Source organism: Centruroides vittatus, unplaced genomic scaffold (assembly GCF_030686945.1).
Source record: "Centruroides vittatus isolate TY-2023 unplaced genomic scaffold, ASM3068694v2 contig_345, whole genome shotgun sequence".
NCBI classification, from domain to species: Eukaryota; Metazoa; Arthropoda; class Arachnida; order Scorpiones; family Buthidae; genus Centruroides; species Centruroides vittatus.
Window position 1 is genome coordinate 599,945 of NW_027122170.1, and position 21,304 is coordinate 621,248.

At 34.5% G+C, this 21,304-nt stretch overlaps 1 protein-coding gene across 1 annotated transcript in view; it reads right to left on the minus strand.

Annotated features, from left to right (window-relative positions):
- LOC136974189 (peroxisomal acyl-coenzyme A oxidase 3-like) overlaps window positions 1-21,304 on the minus strand; it is a 44,753-nt gene that overhangs the window by 11,432 nt on the left and 12,017 nt on the right. Inside the window, exons 5-8 of the mRNA XM_067268992.1 lie at window positions 21,136-21,225; window positions 20,834-21,066; window positions 18,932-19,028; window positions 6,538-6,714 (exon numbers count right to left, since the gene is read on the minus strand). Coding sequence (XP_067125093.1) covers window positions 6,538-6,714; window positions 18,932-19,028; window positions 20,834-21,066; window positions 21,136-21,225 — 597 coding nt within the window. The remainder of the gene's footprint in view (window positions 1-6,537; window positions 6,715-18,931; window positions 19,029-20,833; window positions 21,067-21,135; window positions 21,226-21,304) is intronic.

Sequence of the window (21,304 nt, forward strand, 5' to 3'; positions counted from 1 at the left end):
ACCGCCCCGTCAACGTACATCACAGATCCCAATGTAAGAGCAGACTTCGATAACACCAGCCTCATTAAAAAGTATAAGATCAACAGTTTCCTAACACGTCGGGTTCCGGACACCAGTTATTCGGTTTTATTGTTTTATTGTATCTACGACCACGTAGAACAGTCGTATCTTCTACGACTGTTCTACGTGGTCAGTTCGGATCACGGATTACTCTTCGTCGAACTGCCTAACTAGTACGGGTTACTGCCCTATTTACACATACGTACGGCTTCTATCCTCGGGACTGCGCAATTTTGGCAGGAAAATGTCCCTTTTTATAGAGCCGAACGGCCCACGGCGGCTTAACGATTCATCTCAACTCTGTCGACGAAAGGAATTTCCGTGGATTTCGATAGAACTTTCGTTTTTACAACTTAAAATATTGTGGATTTTCTTCAATATCTTAATTCTTATCGACATAATTTTTATCGTATAATATTCCACATCGAATGTTACTTAAAGTTGTACCTTTCTTAGATTCCAACATTAGAGATTTTAACCCATACAGTCGAAATCAAAAGTTCTGATGTATCTCGATGTCATCGACCAGAAGTTTTTCAATGGAAACCTCTTTTGAATCATTGCCAAATATTATAAAACATTATTTTATAATTCGACATTAAATTATAAATTTAAATAATTTCACAGACTATCGATCCCGATCTCACAACATAATGCTATCTCTCGAAAACAAACCGGAGAATAGATCAGAAGATCAATTTTTCAGTAGTAAAGTGTATACAAGTTCAGATTCCTAACTACCTACGAAAAACAAAAATTTGTGACTGAAGCAAGAAAGGTGTATATAAAGGCTATTAATTACTTGGTAAGATTTTATAATTTCGAAAACAGCCCATTCAAATATTTTTCAGTAATTAATCTTAAGTATGAAAATTTTAAATATCGAGATTTTTTAAATGCTGCAGAACACGTAAATGTAAAATTAGACGCCGATAAATTATATGAGGACATCTGTCTTCTTAAAAAGATCATTCCTTCCACCAAATCGCTGGATTTGCCAACTGATAAAAAATGGATAAAAATATTTTCCTCTAATGTTTTCACCGAACTACCCAAACTTGTTGGTGTGATTCTATCGATACCTATAAGTAATGCATACGTGGAACTAATTTTTTCGATTATGGGAAATACCTGGGCGAACAACCGTAACAGGACGAGGGTCGTGCTAGTAAAGGCAGAATTATGCGTAAAGCTTAATTTTGACACGAGCCGTCGAGAATTTTATGAATTCGTAGGAAAGCCAGAAAATGCGGATCTCGTAAAGGCTGCGAAGTCAAACGGTAAATATACGTGGAAAAATCTACATAAATAAACAATTAATTACACGTATACCATTTTGTATATTGCATATTTTTATATTTATTTTCCTGTATTCGTTTTATACGTGAATTGTTAGATTTGTTTTTTATTAGTTATATGCATAGAAACTACTTTGTGATTATTAGAACTGTGTTAATTTTGTAAAAACTTGAGTTTTGAATTTGTTAATTTATATAAATAAACAAATTGTATATGTATGCGTATGGGTTGTTTTTTTATGGTTTCTTAAATCGTCGTCTCCGGACCGGACTAAGTTACGAGGTGGCAACCCCAAGTGCACTCGGTAGAGATACGACAATCTTACTTCACCACCTATTCCTGCTCAGAAAAACCGTTTATTAAACAAACATTTCCAACCGATTATTATAGGCCATATTCGGGTTTTTTAAACTTGATAATTGAATATTCCATGTCTGTAATGATTTCATATTCTAATTTATATCTTATATATAAAATTCTCGTGTCACAATGTTAGTTACCTTACTCCTCCGAAACGGCTTTACCGATTTTTACCAAATTTTATATGCATATTCAATAGGTCTGAGAATCGGCTATTATCTATTTTTCATACCCCTACACCATTTCCCCCTTTCAAAAATATATTTATATATGGATTAAGGCTTTTATGTCCAACAGATGGCGCTAACTTCCGACGACCTAAGTTTGCTTTTCTGTGAGGCATTATGCTTTTCTGTGAGAATGGACTGAAGCGGATCATTTTCTATCTATCTATATAAATAAAATATAACGTTCGTTTGTTCCTACCGATTCCTTTGAAATTTTGACACAACGTTGCATTCGAATACGCACGTGTTTTTATATAATATACATGTCGAAATTCCCCCCAGTGGGGGAGATGGACGGGATTAAGGCTTACCGTGAAGAACTCGGCTTCTATTATACTATTTTACGTGCGGTTTTTTGCGTTTTTAATTGCGTTTTAATAGGTTACGTCAACAGAATATACACTAAAAAGGGATTTTTCGATATTCCCCAGCGGGAAAAGTGACGGGATTAAGGCTTACTGTGAAGAACTCGGCTTTTATTATACTATTTTAGATGCGTTTTTGATTGCGTTTTAATAGGGTACGTCAAGAGAATGTACACTAAGAAGGGATTTTTTGAAATTCCCCCCACGAGGGAAGTGTTATACATTTATAATAGATACATTTTGAGCCACAACAACGCGTGGCCGGGTCAGCTAGTTTATACTATAAAATTGCAAATTACAGATTTAAACTTGAACAAATGAAATAAATGTATAATAAACAAAATGTGATAAGAAAAAATAAAATTAAGAAATATTAAATAAAACTTATAAGTAAATATAACATAAAAATTAAAAGTAAAAAACAAAATTGATTGCGGAACCATATAGGACTTAAAGGTTCTTTTTTCCCCTAATTTCTTTTCTATTATGTGAGAGCAATGCATTTGCATCCCTGGCATTCGGGCATTGTTCATTAATTTTACTCATATATTTCTATTTTTTCCGTGTTCGTTTCAAGAAATGGGAGTATAAGTTTGCTTCCTCCAATTTTATATTTGAGCCTTTTATTTATGACATTGTTGCTAATATTTGTTAGTATTTCATTTTTCAACATTATATTTATATTCTTTGAGATGTATCGAGAGGTTTATTATATATTTGTCAACGTAGACATTAAACATTATCGGGACAATTTTACCGGTGTTAAGCATTAGTGTATTTTATTAAGTTTAATAAAGAGAGTCTGTTTTCTTTGAAAACATTTCCTCATTCTTGTGTGAGATAAGCAGAGGGTCGGGGGTTTATCCTCGCTGAACATTTACACTGCACAAATTGGCAAAACCCGATCTCGTTGTCGTTTCGGATGGCTAGGAGGGCAAAAAGGGGAGTGGGGATGTGCGTCAGTAAGTCGATAGGCGTCTTGGATTGACAGGAGACAGGTTAACAAATAAAACTTTTATTGAATAACTAGAATAACATACAAGGCGATTACAAACTATTCTACGGTACTATGCGGTTATATGCAAGTACATATAAAGCTCAACAAGTTCTAAACAAACAAACGTTTGCTTAGAACTTGTTGCCAAAAGCCTATTGCCGTTGCGGGAGAGAGAGTTTACAAAGATCCTTACAAAATATATTTTGGTGTGAGATTGGACGATATAATTCGATGTATGGCGGTCGCCGACGATGTGGAATAGTTGCTGTAGGTCTTCTCCGATGGGACTTCGTTCCTGGGCATGGAGACGGACACAAGTACAATAATAACTTCCTATGCGAGCGTCCTAAGTTTCCGGTGGCGCGAGCTTTTATAGTGTTAGTGTGGGAAGCGGTCGGTTGTTGATGATGACTTGCGAATTCCTGACAGCTAAGTGTCAACTTTCCCACCTAACTGTTGATAGTTACTGGAGACCTCTGCTCCGTTTCTCCGCGAGGAGTTTTTTCTATTGGTGATTGTTTACAAAATTCTTGAACAAAAAAAATGAAAGTTTTCTTTCGTTTACACAAATTTTCCCACTAAAATCCACGATCTCACACTTGTGTAAATGCTTAATACCAGTAAAATTGTCCTGTTAATGTTTAATGTCCATGTTGACAAATATATAATAAATTGAATAAGGACAGTAGGGTAATAATAATTATCGTGAGGTTTCTTTGCATAACACCAAAATAATCAATTTTGTTTTTTACTTTTAATTTTTAAATTATTTTACTTAGAAGTTTTATTTAATATTTCTTAATTTTATTTTTTTCTTATTGCATTTAGTTTATTATACATTTATTTTATTTGTTCAAGTTTAACTCTGTAATTTGGAATGTGTCCATTAGTTACGAAAAGCATCGATACGAAATCATAAAGAGTCCCGTGATCGAGAGTGTAAGGTTACGTATCTCGATCGGTTTTATAATTATACTTGGTGGAATTTTTTACTCGACATTATGTTGAGACACCAATAGTCTTATGCATTTAGACTTCTATGTGCAGTCGTACGTATATACGGGGTGGGGCAAAAAGGACGGACGTTCTTTAAAAACTCGCATCTGTAATTGTTACTACAAAAGATATTTGTTGGAAGATGCGAGTTCGTATTTGAAATAGCATTTTACAGAATCGAGTGTGGAAAACAACATCTCCCGTATGGTGTCTGTTATCGGTGATGCATTTCTGGAGGAAATTTTGGAGACTTCCACCCAAATAGCTTCCTTCGGTTCTTGCAAAGAACGGGCTTATGCTCGTATCCACGTGCCTCAAGGTGTCCCCACAAGAAATAATTGCACGCGGATAGGTCGGGCAAACCTGGATACGAGGCAATCGGGGAAGAGACGACGAATAACATCGATTGATGCTCTAGCTGTGTGGGCCGTCGCCCCATCCTGTTAAAACCAAACACGTCTCATGGGAATACATTTCCATTGTACGCAAGGATGCAAAAATGTATTCCCATCAGATGTGTATGACTGAGCGATCCCTTTTGCGTACGACTGTTTCTTCAATTATATGCAAACACACAGTATTCTATCCTTCGTGGTTCCATGCCTTCAACTGAAAAGACAATGCTAAGACCTCACTACTTTTACATTACCTGATGGTGAGCTGTCCTTTCTGCCTCACCCTGTATATGTATATTTTTTTGTTATATATTGTGGTCGTGCACCTTATTTTGTATATTGTAGTATATATTATTCTTAGTATTTATTCCATTTTCTTCCTCTTCGTTAGTTATTTTGTCTATCTTTTCCTAGAAACTTCTGTCTTCCCTAACCCTTCCCTGTTCAAATGGTGGTGACCTAATTAAAAGACAAAAAAAAGGTGGTAGCCTGAGGGCTAAGTGGAGGACAAGAGGTCACTTTTCGACTGGGACGTTGAAGAGATAGGACGTATTGTGAAAACCTCCAGGTCGTTCTGGCATCGACCGGAGGACAAAGGAGACGATAAGCCTAAGCTAGCGTTCGAGAGGAATCCGAAATATATCCCGATATAGGAACCTCGAGAAGCTTATTGAGAGGATCGGAGAGACGTCCACAATCAACAACGCAGAAAGTTAATAATCTAGCATTCGCCACCATTACCCCAAGACCGTCGACACTTTGGGTACCCATTCTTTTCTATCATCATATATCCAACTATCCCATTGTCTATCTTCTCTTCTCTCTCTTTTTTATTTGTATAAGTAGTTTTAAGTATTTAGTCTTAGTTCCTTATTTTTGTAACGCGGTGAATATTCCTTTGTCGCGAGGTTGCTTAACGATTCTACCCGAGTATCTGCAGGAATTACATGTAGAAAAGGTTAGTAGTGAAAAAACGAGGAGTGTCGGAATTGTAAAAGAATCCTGTAAAGTAAATAAACACGGGTGACGAGAACATTTGTGTGTGTTATATTCTCTTCTTGAATAACTCACCACATGCATATCCTACAATATCTACCTATATTTAAGTATAATAGAATCATATATCAACTAATTATTCGTGTCTCCTCCATTTCATTCATATGGGGAACTACAATACTATATAATAAAACTCCTCTAAAAACACCGGACTATAAGCATATCTTCCATTCCAAACCTAATAACCGGTGCAAAACAATTATATTCTGGCTAACGTTTAGAGGAATGATGGAGCGGTCTTAATTAGCATAGGATTGGCTATACGATTAAAGCGTTAGGATTTGGAAGATTTACGGAAGTTTTTCAACGCTTTGAATCAGAATTGTTTGATTTTTTTCGATTAAATCGGGTGGCACGTGCATAACGGAAAATTTTAAGGTTGTTCGAAAATCGTTTCGAAAAAGATCGTTTAAGAAGAAATATAGGCTTGAGGAAGGTCTCAGTGGAGGGACCGAAAACGTTAGCCAGAATATAATTGTTTTGCACCGGTTATTAGGTTTGGAACGGAAGATATACAATACTATATTTCTTTTCTATCATGTTCCTCGAGCTTCTTTCTAGCAGCCATAATAAGAAAGAGTTCCTCAGCCTAGAAATCTTTTTTTTAATTATAAAGCAATCTTTATGTATATAATAAATCTTCCTTATTGTATCCTTTTTTAGAATTACTCTTTGTTTTAACTAAAGTGAAAGCATTCACCTAATGTTGAAATTAAATGATCAAAATAATAATTCAAGAAGAGAAAGTAGCACGTGTTCAATTATCAAATATAAATACTAACCTGAGTTTGATATTCTAAAACAGGCATTTCATGAGAAGGACCAAATTGTTTTCTGACAGCTGAGTATCTAATTGAAATGGCCATACATTTCTGCATATTTCTTGCACATATGTTGGAAATAAAGACTCTACCATAGGAAAGAGAACCAAAAAGGGTACGCATACTTGTTTTCGTGTCCTGAAAGATCAATTACATTCAATTTTATTAAGCATAAAATTATTCATAAATATAAAATACATCTGAAGACATCATCCTTTTTACCATTCCTGAATGTATTAAAAATACCTTTATATTTTAAAATTCATTTAATTTTGAAATTTTAACATATCTTGAAAAACACTTTATATAAGTTTTTAGATTTACATATTTACATACGGATGTGAGGATTGAGAGCTATTTTATAAGTTACGAATTTAGTAAATTAATCAAAGTAATATTTTAACGTTAAAAGTGACACATTTGTCACCTTTTGTGGAAAAAGGGAAGTAAAACTTCCTTTTAAACAGATGTTATCACACATCTCCACAAACATCTGTCCATCTCAGTCAGGACAAATATCTTGTTAGGCAATAGAATATCTTGTCAGGTGTTGTAAATCCAGAAACCCAATTGGAGGGAATCTAAGATAAAAAGGGGTCAAATTCATGATATAAGAAAGACAACCCTAGAAGAGAGATAACTCTATATCCAAGAGATGGCAACAGAAGTATAGAAGGCATAGCTCTGGCATAATACAGCTCCGTCCTCTCCTCCTCCAAGCCATCCCTGTCTCCATATCCAAAGACTGAATCAACCAGATCAGAGATATTGTTATTAACTCACATGTAAACTTTCTCATATTTAGAGGTGTAGTTAGTTCATTTAGTTGTTAGCTTATTTTCTTTGTACTTCATATATATATATATATGGACCATTTATTTTGAAAGTGGTGTAAGTCCATTTTTGAAAAAATTGAGAAATTGCATAATTTACATATAATTTAGGGTAAACAATTCACACTTAGTATTTTATAATAACCATATACTTTGATCAATTAAAAATTTGTCAGTAAATGACATTGCATAACCATTGATTATGAAAGTGGTGCAAGTCCATTTACAACCCAAAAAGAATATATTTTCATTTAGTTAAATTCAGATAAGTCTTTATGTAATCAACTTACATATTTCTAAAATCTTAGAAAACATTGCCAAATTTAGTAGACTTTATTTGTATTTTTAAATTGCAGCCTTTAAATATTTTGAAAGAAAAAAAATGGACTTATACCACTTTCAAAATAAACAGTCCATATTGTTGGATGAGGTTTTGCAAAAGTGCACCGTATACTATTTTACATAAAACACTGACGAAGGACACAGAATTTAAGACGTTAGGTTTATCACCTACATGTCGGGGAAGACCGCCAAAATTTGAAAGAATCGCCCTGGCGCTTTTGTATAACAATGCCAGACCTATTACATACAAAAAAATAAGGATATGACGCAGTTATTACCTTATATACCTCCTGTGCATCATGAATATTTCAAAACACTGTCACATAAAGAGCATAAATAAATAATAGCAATATCTTATGTTAAGTTTAACAATATATAAATATAATTAACATTCAAAATAAAAAATACTACTACTATTTTTAAAATATATTTTAAGTGATATGTAAGTTTTCATAATTGAAATTAAATAATTTTTACAATTGACTAATTATGAAAATGGGGTAAGTCCATTTGCAGCCCATAAATATATATTATTTTAGTTAAATTTGCCTAACAGAAATTTATATAATCAAATTACATACTGATAACTTAGTAGAAACATTGCCAGACTTGACATAATTAATTTATATTTTTGAATTGACTAATATGCTAACCTTTAATTTTCTCAAAACAACAATAAATAGCCTTAACCACTTTCAAAATAAACAGTCCGTATATTAAATTCTGTGTTTTGTAAATGCTCCTGTCTACTTGTTCAATTTATTCGGACCCCGATCAAACTTACCCCCAACTTCCCTCCTCACTCGCAATTAAGACCCTCCTATATTTTAAAGCCATCCAGTGACACCACGAGCGGGTCTTAACTTGTCGACGACTAGAGGGTTCTACCTTCACACATATTCTCACACTGATATCAAAAGCATTTTGATTTAAATGTAAAAATATAAGAACGGGTATCCTCCTTTAATATACTATATATTATAGTTAGATTCCTAAAAAGTATGAAAATCAGAATTTTATTACTTAACTAGCCGTTACCCGCGGCTTCGCTTGCGCAGATTTTGCAAGCAAACTCTATTTACATTCAATATTTCGGCAACCATAGTAATTGTTATTTAACACCTACCACTGAGAATGATGAGAATTGCTGAGAATCAAACAAACTGTTTTTAATTTGATAAATTTTCTGGAATGTTTACAATCATTCTATAATCGAACCAATATGCAAAAAGAAATTCGAATTTAAAACGGTTTGAACATTTGGTTAAAAAATTGAAATATATAAAAAAGATTTATAACAATGTCTGAAATGTTATCAATTTAATACCCCAAAGTACTCAATGAAGACTAAACATAATTAAAAACAAAAAATACCCTAACTATATACCAAATTTTACCTCTAGGTTCTGGAACTTTCTAGAAAAAACCGGAACACTCTCATTGAAGTGTCATACATTTTCGAAGTCAACCACTTTCAAACCCCATATCTCTCACACCGTTATAGCTATCGAGACGCAACCACTAAAGTGCACGATGGGAGACTTGGGGCTACTACCATACACAAACACCATTCATGTGCGATTAGTTTTGGCTGCAGTGACATATAGGCACAAACATGTCCATTTATATATATATGGTGGCCGAATAATTGTAACCCAGTGCTACATACGAAAATCCAGGCGGCACTTTATTGACAATATAAAAACTCGTGCTGGCCACTCGCCACAGCTTTTTCCCACTCTTTTCTGGCTTATTCGCTTCTCCGCGGATGACTTGTACTGCTCTATCCTAAATCTTGTAGCCGAGATCTCTTTACTCAACAAGTGTAACGAGTATTGTAGATTACTGTAAATAAATCCCTTTTGGAAAGAAACCCGGCTTTGGATAATTCAAATCTTAATGAACATTTGCGGTGATACTAGACCGCCACATATATATTAGCGTGAGAAATATATCTAGTTTTTCATGTTGTTTACAAAAAAGGAAGACAAAGCTGTCACTTTTGTGATGAAAAGAGAAATTAACTTCCTTTCACAGGACCTTATCTCCAAACTGAACAAACCATCTGGATATCTATCCCCTGTACATCCCATTTACGAACGAAAATCCTTCAACGCTATTGATCAGAAATTACAATAAAAAGGGGTAATTTCCCGCCATTCGGGGCAGTCCACGAGAATTAGGAAAGTGCAATAAGAGACATGCAGTCACAGAAGAACAAATTGGCTACAAAAACGAGGGCAGTCAATAGAAATCCAACTTTGCCATAAGAAGTCAGCAGTCCACAGAAATTTGAACATGCCATAAGAGAGACAGCCCTCCAGTACTTCAAAGGTGCCATATTAGCAAGAGTCTCCTCACTCACATCCTCTGTGGTCCTTGTCCTGCTCGACACTTCACCGTACAGTTTGCTATCTTCAACATAGAATAAGAAGACTAAAGTTCCGGCTACAATCAAGAGCTACAATCACGGTAGTATGCTTAACTTGTAAACTCTCTCTCTCGAGGTTTATTTAGATGTATATTAGATGGACTAGATTTATGTAAATTGTATTATGTATTTCGAAGCATGTATCTTCATGTTCTATTTTTATTCATTAAACCCCATTTTATTGTTATCGTTATTGGTTAATCCTCTCAGTTAATCAGGTAAGGACACTCACCCCGCTACGTTCGAACTTACCCGCAACTCCTCCCCACTCTAATAATAGCCTCCTAACTGCCATCCAATGACTCCTTAATGTCCCAACGACCAGAGGGTTTAGCCCTCAACCGTGATCCCACAAAAGTACAACAACTTATAAAAAGTGCAATATATAATTGCTAGATGTCTTTTATTTCAAAGGATAATCCTTTATTTTAGGGATATTATAATAAATTAGTCCTTTCCCCACTTTACAGCTAAAAATGTTTACTTTATAATTGTATTGCTGGATTAAATGTTGTTTGAAATTTATCTGAAGTATATAACGTAACCGTTGCAAACACTAGTTATAACTATATACTTCAAGTAGTCCTTTTAAGTATTAAAATGAGTGTTTGCAGTGGACACATTTTCGTTCATGACCCTAATTGTAAAGATTCGGGTCATGAACAAACATCCTGTCATTATTGAATTGTTTATGTGTATAAAAACGATTTTAATACTGCTTTTTGTGAATTGTGTATCAATATCCTTCTTGTTTATATCTCTATGCTTGAAAAGATGTAAATTTTATTGTATGATGCAAATATGTCAATGCATAATTTTATACACTAAACATTTGTAGTGCCACCTTTTACATAAGTGTGCATTTCATTAATTTAATAAGTGCTAAAACATACCAAGTATCACTAGAGTCACAAGTGTTTTTGTCATTTTCTCCAAACTAATTAATGAGTGTACAAATAAAGAACATCTTGAAGATTGTGTAAAAAGTAAAAGATGAAGTGTGTGTATTGCTGCTTCTTTCAAGTTTTTATAATTTGATTACAATAATATACTAAATAATGTTGAATATTCTTTTTGTAACGAATATGATAAATCATTTGTTTCTCTCGTGCAAAGAACTTTCTGAAATAAAATCTTCTGTTGTCGGGCATGATTTCAACTATATTAATTTACCGGATGACATGCTCAGTATGACAACTGTGTATAAACTGTATAACTTTTTTGTTCAAATACTAAAATTTTTGTAAGTTTTCATTAACCTCTTTGTAAAAGCTATTGTTATATCAATTAATAAAGTAGTTGTTATTATTACTAATTTGATACAACAAAACTTAATTTAATATAATTTCCTTGATTATATTGTATGTTTTAAGATGAGATTGCTCTCTATGATTTATAGTGTGAATCTGCCCCTGAAAATGTATACACATATCAATAGGAAATATTTATTTTATTGTATACTAATCTGTACATTGGTATACAATATAATTTACTAATTTCTAAATAATTGCAAAATACCCCATGAAAGTATTAAGAAAATGTAAAAATTAAATTAAAAAAATGAAATAAAATAAAACATCTAAGGAAAGTATACATATATGTTTACCATGCAGATGCATTGCCAGTTATGCTACATGAACTTCAGTCCAATCTTCACGTCCAGAACTGAAAAGTCTGAATATAACCATACTGGTTACTCATATTGCTGACTGGGGATGCTTTCGGCATCCATTTAACTTGTCTTCCATGGCAAACAGCTGGTGATATCTGACTGTTTGCCATGGAACTTGCCATGTATATTGCCAATAATAACGTACACATATACGTGTATGTTACTATGGAAATGATATCGGTACAAATATAGTAAGATCCCGCTTAATGCTGCCTCAATTAACGCCGATTCAATATGACATGGTCTTGAAGCTTAAAAAATGCTAAAAATTTATGCTTATTCAAATTATTGTGGCATTTCGTTGATTCAAATATAATACGATTATTCACGAACACGAGCCAATCAGCAAAAGGTGGCAATTCGTCATAGCACTGTACTTCCCTTAAATCTATGTTTGTTTGGTACAGTTTTGGAAAAAATATAACATCATGGATGCATAGGCAATATCAACTTTGCTTGGCAAGAATTAACTGATAAATGCATGAATAAAGTGGGTAAGAAGTCATGGCTGGAGGTATCCAAGAATTTTCATTGAAGAGCCTATCACTATACCATTAGGTTGACAGTTTGGTCAACCTAATCGATACAGCAGGACTAGGAGATGTAGACAAGCAGGATATTGAGGAGTTACTGCAGGTGTCTGATGAGAGCCTTACCAACAACGACCTTCAAGAACTTGCAGAACAAGGAATTCATGTAGAACTGAAAAATAGAGAATTTTTAAAACAAAAAACCCAAAGAACTTGCTACAGATTTCCTTAGTAAAAGTATTTCCTTGATCAAATTGTAGCAAATGATCCAGATTTTGAAAGAAGTGCAAAAGCAAAACGAGGTATTTTGGATGCTATCTTCTGCTACCGACATTTCCTTACAGAAAAGAAAAAACAGCCACAAATGAAACTACATGACTTTATCGCAAAAAACAAGAATTTCAGAAGAGCCAAAACCTTCTTCACAAATAATGAACTTTACACTTCTGTGTGCATATGTTTGTGTGTTATTTAACCTATATTATTATGCAAATTAATATAAAAATAACTTAAAATTAAAGTAAAATCTGTTTATTTTTGGTCATGTGTTCCCTATTTACTCTATGTTAAAATGACCACGTTTAACGCTGTTTCATTTAGCACTTTGTCGTATAGGAATGCATCCCCCATGTTAAGTGGGGTCTTACTGTATATTGAAAGTATGTCAAAATTACCATCCCTACTTAATCAATGACATGCACAGTACATAAAATGATATATATCAAGGACCCTCCATATACACAGGCAAGTGAGAAAAAGGAATGTATTTTGTTTTCTAAATGTTTAAGTACAAATATAACAAACATATGACTTCATATAAAGCAACAAACAAGTACACTCACAACCTTTTTGGCTGAAAAACTATTTAAATTTGAAATGTTCAGCATTCTCTAATTATATTCTTTTTCTTACATTGGTAGTATTTCCGGTATATCGAAATTCACAGAGACAATAATTATATATATATATATATATATATATATTTGCCAAGGACTCAATCATTGACCAATCACATGTGCACATAAATGACAACAAAAGATTTATTTTAATATTATGATTACAGTGAGATAATTCTCAAGTTTACACAATGTATGAATTAAGTTTACAGGATATAGGAATTATCAACCTAAAAGTAACAAAATTTACAATACTATATGTAAAGGATTGCTTTTAATAGTGACACAACCTTGTGAATTGGTCCCAACTGGAGTTGTATTTGTAAACAGGAGGGGAAACAAAGGGAGCATTGTCTTTGTTTATTGGACTTGCACGAGGTCGGGCAATGTGTTTGCCACATGTTAGCTTGCTAAAAAAAATGTAAACAAGTGACGGACGTTATGGTGAGCTTGTTTTGTCAGGAGAAGAGCCAACATTTTGGGAAGCTTCCGACAAAAGGAAGGATCGTGATTGGTCGGAAGTTGTCCAAAAACTCTTTAAATAGTAAGACAAGCGTGAGAGAAAGGGAAAGGGGCGCTCTCTGACACTTTGGAAGCCCACAGGGTGTAGAGAGAGTGTTCTCCTCTTAGAAATTCCTCTGGGAAGGGTTAGTGTGGAGACTGGACGGCCACGCAGTTGAGCCAACCCAAGTGACTAGGCCTCTCTAAAGTCGTGTAGTTCCAGATAACTAATCTGTTATGTAAGACACCACCTGTTATCTCGTAAATACTGTTTTCAAACTTGTATTTTCTACCTATTGTAAATAAGCTGTAAATAGTATATAATTTGAGTGTGGAGGTATGCTTTTCTACAAAACAACGTAACAACATTCTCGAGTCTTAAGAACCAACTCGAGACAGATTATCGTAAAGATCTTCACCGATGCTGTAGTCAACTGGAGCAGCTTGGTAGATCTTCACTCTATATATACATATACATACACACTTTCCTCATACACAATCAATGCATACAGTAGCCCTTAATGAATCACGACAGTAGGTCGGAAGTGAATGCGATACGGCCTCGAGCTCACGAGCGTTTTAAAACACCAAACCTCAAAACTAATAGTTCTATTCGAAACCGGGATGTAATTCATATTACAAGACGTACAGTACATCCCACGTTGCTATTCCTCAATTTCGCTTCAATGGAAATGGATTGTATTCTAAGACTGAAGATGGTCTCCCTTTCTTATTTCCTGATCTCCCGGCCTAACTCGGATGTTCTTGCTGACCTCTTATCTGGGTACTATTCACGAAGAATCCAAAAACAATATATCCTCAATTGTGAGAGTTCACTAATTTATACTCCCTGCTCTCCAGAAGTCGCTTCACTCATGTGTCCCACCCTGGACCAATCAGAAGGCTTTTCACACGGCACCTGAGAAGAGGTGACATCATAACAAAAAAGAAGTACACGCCACACTAGGGTTTCTCATTTCCCGGTCTTTTGCTTGTCCTGGGATTCCTGGAAAAAACTGAACTGTTTCCCGGGATATAATTAATTATTTTTAAAATATAAAAAACAGCTTGGAATCGAATGATATCATTATTTTTTGTTTTTAAAAGTAATTTAATACGTTCTGCAATCTCCAAAATCATATTAATAATGCTGTGCAAGATATATGTTAAAAATTATCTTTGAATTACGTAGAAATTTTCACAAAGAGAAAAAATTTATAAATTGTTAAGAAACTGCATACAACAACAACAAAAATGAGTTGAAATGAGCTGAAAATTTAAAAAAAAATGAACTTAAATCAAACTTCTAACTTAAAAAGTAATTTTCATTTTATAAATAAAACATATTATAAAAATTTACAATAATATTTTGTAAGATTTTAAAAAGCAAAGATGGTCAATACTCCAATCATTCAAGTTGATTCTTATTTGAGTGATGAAAAGTCCTGCTAACGAGAATGCCCTTTCCGATTAAATTGATGTGAGTGGAATCATATTTAATGCATTTAAGAGAAGACAGATGTTATGTGTTTTTTCACTTGTAGCTTGGAAGATTTTTAGTTTGTTTTCGAGATTGTAGTACTTCTTTCGCTCTCTAGTATTCTTGATTTGTCTGCCTTGGCTACTTTAATAGCAGCATCAAGCTTATAGCTCAATAATTTGGCAATTCCTTTGGCTTTAATAATCAGGTTTATGAAGAAAAACTTCATACTTGCAGACTTTGTACTTGTTTTTATCCTTGCCCAATTTGCACAACCTGGCATAATGCAGTTATTGAAGCTACTGTGCTTAGTTAAAACTAGTTAAGTAACGCTGTATCGGCGTGTAGTCAGAACAAAGCTGCTCACACCTTTATTTTCTAGATTATGAGGAAAAAAAGAGAGAAAGAATCATTCGTTCTCAACAATATATTTGATTTCTATTGGATCATTTAAAGGTACAGATATAAGGTCGGAATAAACCATTAATTAATTGCTATGCCAACATCTCGTGAAATTCTGTCTATCACTATGGGCCTTGGACTTACGGATTGACTCGTAGCCATCTTTATTGTAACTCTTTAAAAATACTGAGTCAGTTATTTTTTTCACTCGACTCAATGTAACATAGGTAAGACCGATAGCTGTCTCTTTTTTTACCTATATCTATTTTGATTTTTGGAAGAGTTAATTCCTGTGATTTATGTATAGTCATTGAGTATGCAGATGAGATCGCAATATACTGCCATCGTTCAAAGAACAAGTTATGGGGATTATTGGAAACAGATTACCATAGACGAAAGGTCCCCGATAGCTATCGAATTCCACTAAAATAAACAGAGGAAGAGCTGGAAGGCGAGCATTAGGAGCGTATATAATGTAGCGTATAGTTCCTAGCGAACCATTGACGAGACCTTCTCGCACCCATAAGTCGACTCTCGGCACGATTCCGGCATTAACCGAGAGATTCAAATACTCGGATAGACCGAGAGCCAAGTCGTCTTTGGACGAAGGCGGGGCAACATCTGGAATGTTTTCGGATGCTATATAGCGAGAGGGCATCCAGTCGACCGCGAGTAGTCTTCGTTGCTTTGTTTAACTCGCTCGTTTGTCGGATATAGCTCTACTGCCGTTTGGAACCGATCGAGTTTGTCTCTGGACAAGTAGGCTCCATTTCTTGTCGTCGGAATGTTCGGATCTGTATCAGAGAAATCACCCGAAGCTAGATGTTGTAAGACATCTGCGAAGGAACTATCTGTGCTGTTTTGTCTATGAGAATTACTAAGTTCTCATAAGGAAAGAATCAAATGGGAATGTAATGTAATGTCCAAACAAGGTCCTGTGAAAATGAGTTATTTTCTTTGTTAAAAGAAATACACGTGAAACCAAAATAAAAATGAAAAAAGTAAATTTTAATCTAGGTAAAAGTTATTAGCTACAGGTTCTTTTAGGATGCCAGTATATTTTCTGTCCCGACAGATGGAAATAATCGTATGAGCGAACAACGTTGTACAAAAATTCCCCGACTCATATATTGCTTGCAACAAAGGGAAAATAATTAAAACTAATCTTATGCTAATGTTATACTATTACAAACATGAATAAAAAATGAAAATTAAAACTAATATTAAACTAAAGGAGGAGAATAAAGGACAGGTAAGAAAATGTAAGAAGTTAGGAAAGGGGGTACCCAGCGTTGGTCTTTGAGGTCTTCGAAGAATCGGTCTCTTTTATAACGTCCTTGGCAAGGGTCTTACACAAAATATGTAGAGAGGGTTCTCTTCTTCCTTTTAGTTCATTCGCTTGTCGACCGTTCAGATGCCAAAATTCACAGTTAATTCTCATGAGTCGATCACAAACAAAATGGATCGATCACAACGAATTCTTTAGTCCGTCTATGAAACGCTACTCTTTCTCTTCTGCACGCTGCCAGAACGCACCAGAAGCTCGTCTCACTCCCTCTTTCTTGAGTCAGAATCCCTTTTTGTTCTCTCCTTCACGACCCTCCTGCCCTCTAGTTTCGTACTTGACCCCTCAGGGGTCGCGCACCCTTTCTTTGTTTTAGGGGATATACGATGACCATATAAAAAAAGGAATTTCGGACAGACATTCCAAAGAGGAAAAACAATAGGTAAAGAAAAGAAAAGGGGATAAAAGTGTGAGAAAGTGAAATTAAAAATAATAATAAAATATAAACTATATACAAACACATGGCGTACAGCCACAGTCCCTACCTTGTTGGGACATTACTTTGTAAAAAACACTCGAGTAGAGAGGACTATCTTTAACAAGAGGAAGCTGACAAAAATCACCAAACAAATAGGTAAAGAATCCACCAAACGGCTCATCTTTCTCGGGGTTTATCTCCTTCAATCTTCTCTCGATCACGTAAATCATTCTTGCACCACAAAATCATCGACATGTCATCGATGATGATGAATTTGAGCAACTTCATCTCAATCTGGAATCTCTGTGCAGCTTCTCCATTTAGAGATCAAAATTTTGTACTAACGATAGGAAGACAAAGGAGAGAATGGATCGTAAAGCCATCAGTATTGATCGCTGCTGCTCCATGTTTTAAAAAGAAAACTTTTTGTTTATCTAGTTAGCAATATACGCTTCTACACGTACGTGCAGGAAGCGACTAACACTTGACTTCATGCATTCTTTGTCAACATTATAACTCTAGAATGAGTCGTCCGATTTTGATGAAATTTTCTGAGACGACTCACCATCACTCAAGGATGAACCAATTAAAATTTCAACTCTCAAAAACGATCCATACCGAAGAAAAACGCGATCTTTGTTTCGACCCCTATCTCCAGTCCTACAAAAATGGATCATTTTTGAGAGTTGAAATTTTAATCAGTTTGTCCTTAAGTGATGATGAGTCATCCTAGAAAATTTTATCAAGATCAGACAACTCATTCCACAGTTATAATGTTGACAAAAAATGCACGAAGTCGAGTATTAGTCGTCACTTCGTTCTGACAATTAAGACAGCATCAGTGCAATTATTCAAGATATTACAGGTTCTGACAAGTAAAGAATTTTCAGAGTCCTGCCACAAATACACATTGATTATTGACAATCTGTGAGATGACATAACATGCAAAATTTAAACAAATGAATAAGCAGGCTTTAAATTAATAAATACAAATGTATTATGACAATTTATGAGTTAATTATACTTTCTATTTGAAAAATTTCCTCAATCTTAACACAAAAAAGAAACAAGTGAACTTTTAAGAAATTTGCAGGATTTCCCGGAATGAGAAGAATTTTCCAGGTTAAAAAAGCAGCCAAGATCCCGTTTGAAAAACCCTATGCAACACCATACAATACAAGAAAGCCCAATATATACAAAAAGGAAACCGAGACAAAAAAAAATATGAATAATAATAACACACAGTCGCATAGTGCTACACATTCTTAACCATTGAATTTGTAACATTTGATAGAACTCTTCTTAATCTGAAGATGATCTTTTAATAAGACCAAAAACATTTGTTATTAAATAGTTTTGCTGCTTGAAAGGTTGTGAGTGTATTTGTAAGTACTAATATATTTATGTTATTAAACATAAAGCAAAATTAAAATACTAAACATTGCATATTTACTAGATAAACTCCATTTAAATATTTAAAAATTAGTAATCAAAGACAAACTTGCCTTAATTGCAGATGTGTGTTTTCCCTCGGGGCTAACGTCTACATGTTTATTTAGTAGATTTTCACGTGGTATTCTGTACTGATTAAATGAAACAAACCTATAATTGAACAAATATTTATAAATTTGGAATAGTTGAAACAAATTATAAATATTTAACTTATCATTATTCATTTAGTAGTTAAAAGTAATTTTTGTACAGAGTAGGTACATTGTCTCTATGCATAAGGTCATGTCCTGGTGCTCCAATTAGAAACTAACTTAATGACAGATTTGGCAAATGAGGGAATGGATATGGTGTGACAATATGCCATATTGTCTTTTTGTTTTTCTTACATTTTTCCCCCTGCTCTTTGTTTTTTCTCCCTTCTAAAACTCTCTAATCTCCTTAAGATTAGAGAGTTTTAGCGAGATAGGTTGAGAAAAAACAAAGAGCAGGGGAAAAATGTAAGAAAAACAAAAAGACAATACGGCATATTTATTCTTAATTCTTTCTTCTTGGAAGTGAGGGCCCACCAGTGGCGTAGCGTAGTGGGGGCGGCAGGGGCGGCCCGCCCCGGGCGGCAAAATTTCACAATAAATAATAATAATATCTCGTAAAAATTTGAACCTGTACAATACACAATAATGATGATTGTTCTTGCTGAAAAGTTCTTTAGAATTACTGTATATTTTAGTCTTTTAAATTGAGATACCTAAATAAGGGGGCGGCAAAATTTTCTTCTGCCCCGGGCGGCCGATACCCACACTACGCCACTGGGGCCCACTTCCTGGAATAATCGGTACAACGAGTACAAAGTTACCTGAAGGCATACGTGGGGAAGAAGGGTCACTTTTAAGCTGGTGTTCAAAGAGAAAGAAAGATAAAAGCAGAGACACGATATTATCCAGTACCCGAGTAGATGGGTGAAGTCATAAATTTAAGTGGGAATCCTTGAAATTCCTGGGCCGAAGTTAATGTGTTGGAGTCGGCATTCAACTCGACCACTTGCAAGTTCCGAACAAGCAACCGACAATTTGGATATAAATAAAAATCCTCAAGAACCGAGGAGAAGATGGAAGTGCAAGAAGTTTCATGGGCCCCTCATGACAAGAACTGAAAGCCATTCACAGGACTCAAGTCCCTTTGTTCTGTTCTATTCACCTTCTACTTTACTACTTTTCTTTCCCTATCTTCAATTTTCCATAGTAGTCTAAGTTTAGTATTAGGAATTAGTTTTAGAAAAATTATCATTGTAATAATTATTCTGGTTTACTGTATTAGATTAATATTATCTCGATTCAGTGTGTTGTGGTCATTTATTAGTTTTGTAATTTTTGCCAACAATTGGGTTTAGAGTTTCTGCTGGAGAAACCATCCTGGAGCTGACATCTTTGACTGAACCTGTAAATAATTATATCACCTGTAAATAAAATAGATTTCTAACATTTACTGCATATTTAGTTGTTAGGTGTTTGCCTTAGTGGGTTCATGTAAACCCTATTATCAGGCGCAGATCTCCATAGGGACTAATAGGGCTTAAGCCCTCAGCTACCAAGTATCAAGGGGCCACAAAATTGAATTATCATCATAAACTTCTAATTCTTTTTCATTAACAATGAGCACTTGTACAGTAAAAAATAGTTAATAAGTTAGGTTAGATTGGGTAAAAAATGGGGCCCCATTAGACTTTAATAAGCCCTAGGCCCTAAAAATCCTGGATTCACCAATGCCTATCATACGTCTCACAATGACAACTTTGGAGTCCAGATTTAACACGTGACAATTCAGTTTAAGGCATAGTAAAAGAGGAAAAGAAAAGCAAACACAGATAATTTCTGATATACATAAGGACTTTTTGACCACTCTGTGCTTTTTATTTCCTTACATATCAGATAAAATTGCTTGAATTAAATATCAATTACCCATTATCAAGTCCATTTAGTCCAACTTTAAGGCCCAAATCACCAACACTTACACCCGGATACGGTAGATGAGTTTTTGGATCTCTCACAGGAACCACAAACACCTGAAGACCGTGGCATACATTATCTGGCGTATAAAGCTGAGCATAGACTAAAGCATGTGTAGCTGTCTGACCTAAATTTCCTATCCAAATTTTAGTACTTTCAATTCTTGGAGAATGCAGAATGAATTCCTAAAGTATTAATTATCAGAATTTATCATTAAGTTACTTTTAACTACGGAAAGTAATTAGATATTCAACCTGGGTTTTAGGATCGTACGTAGCTGTAGTTTCCATCCTTTTACTATCGGATCCGTGGCTTATTTCAGTTAATGCAAAGCATCCCGAAATCTAAAAAAAGTAATGAAAAAAAACAATAATTAAAAAGATGTTATAACAGTAGCATAAATTGGATTTTAAAATTACATGT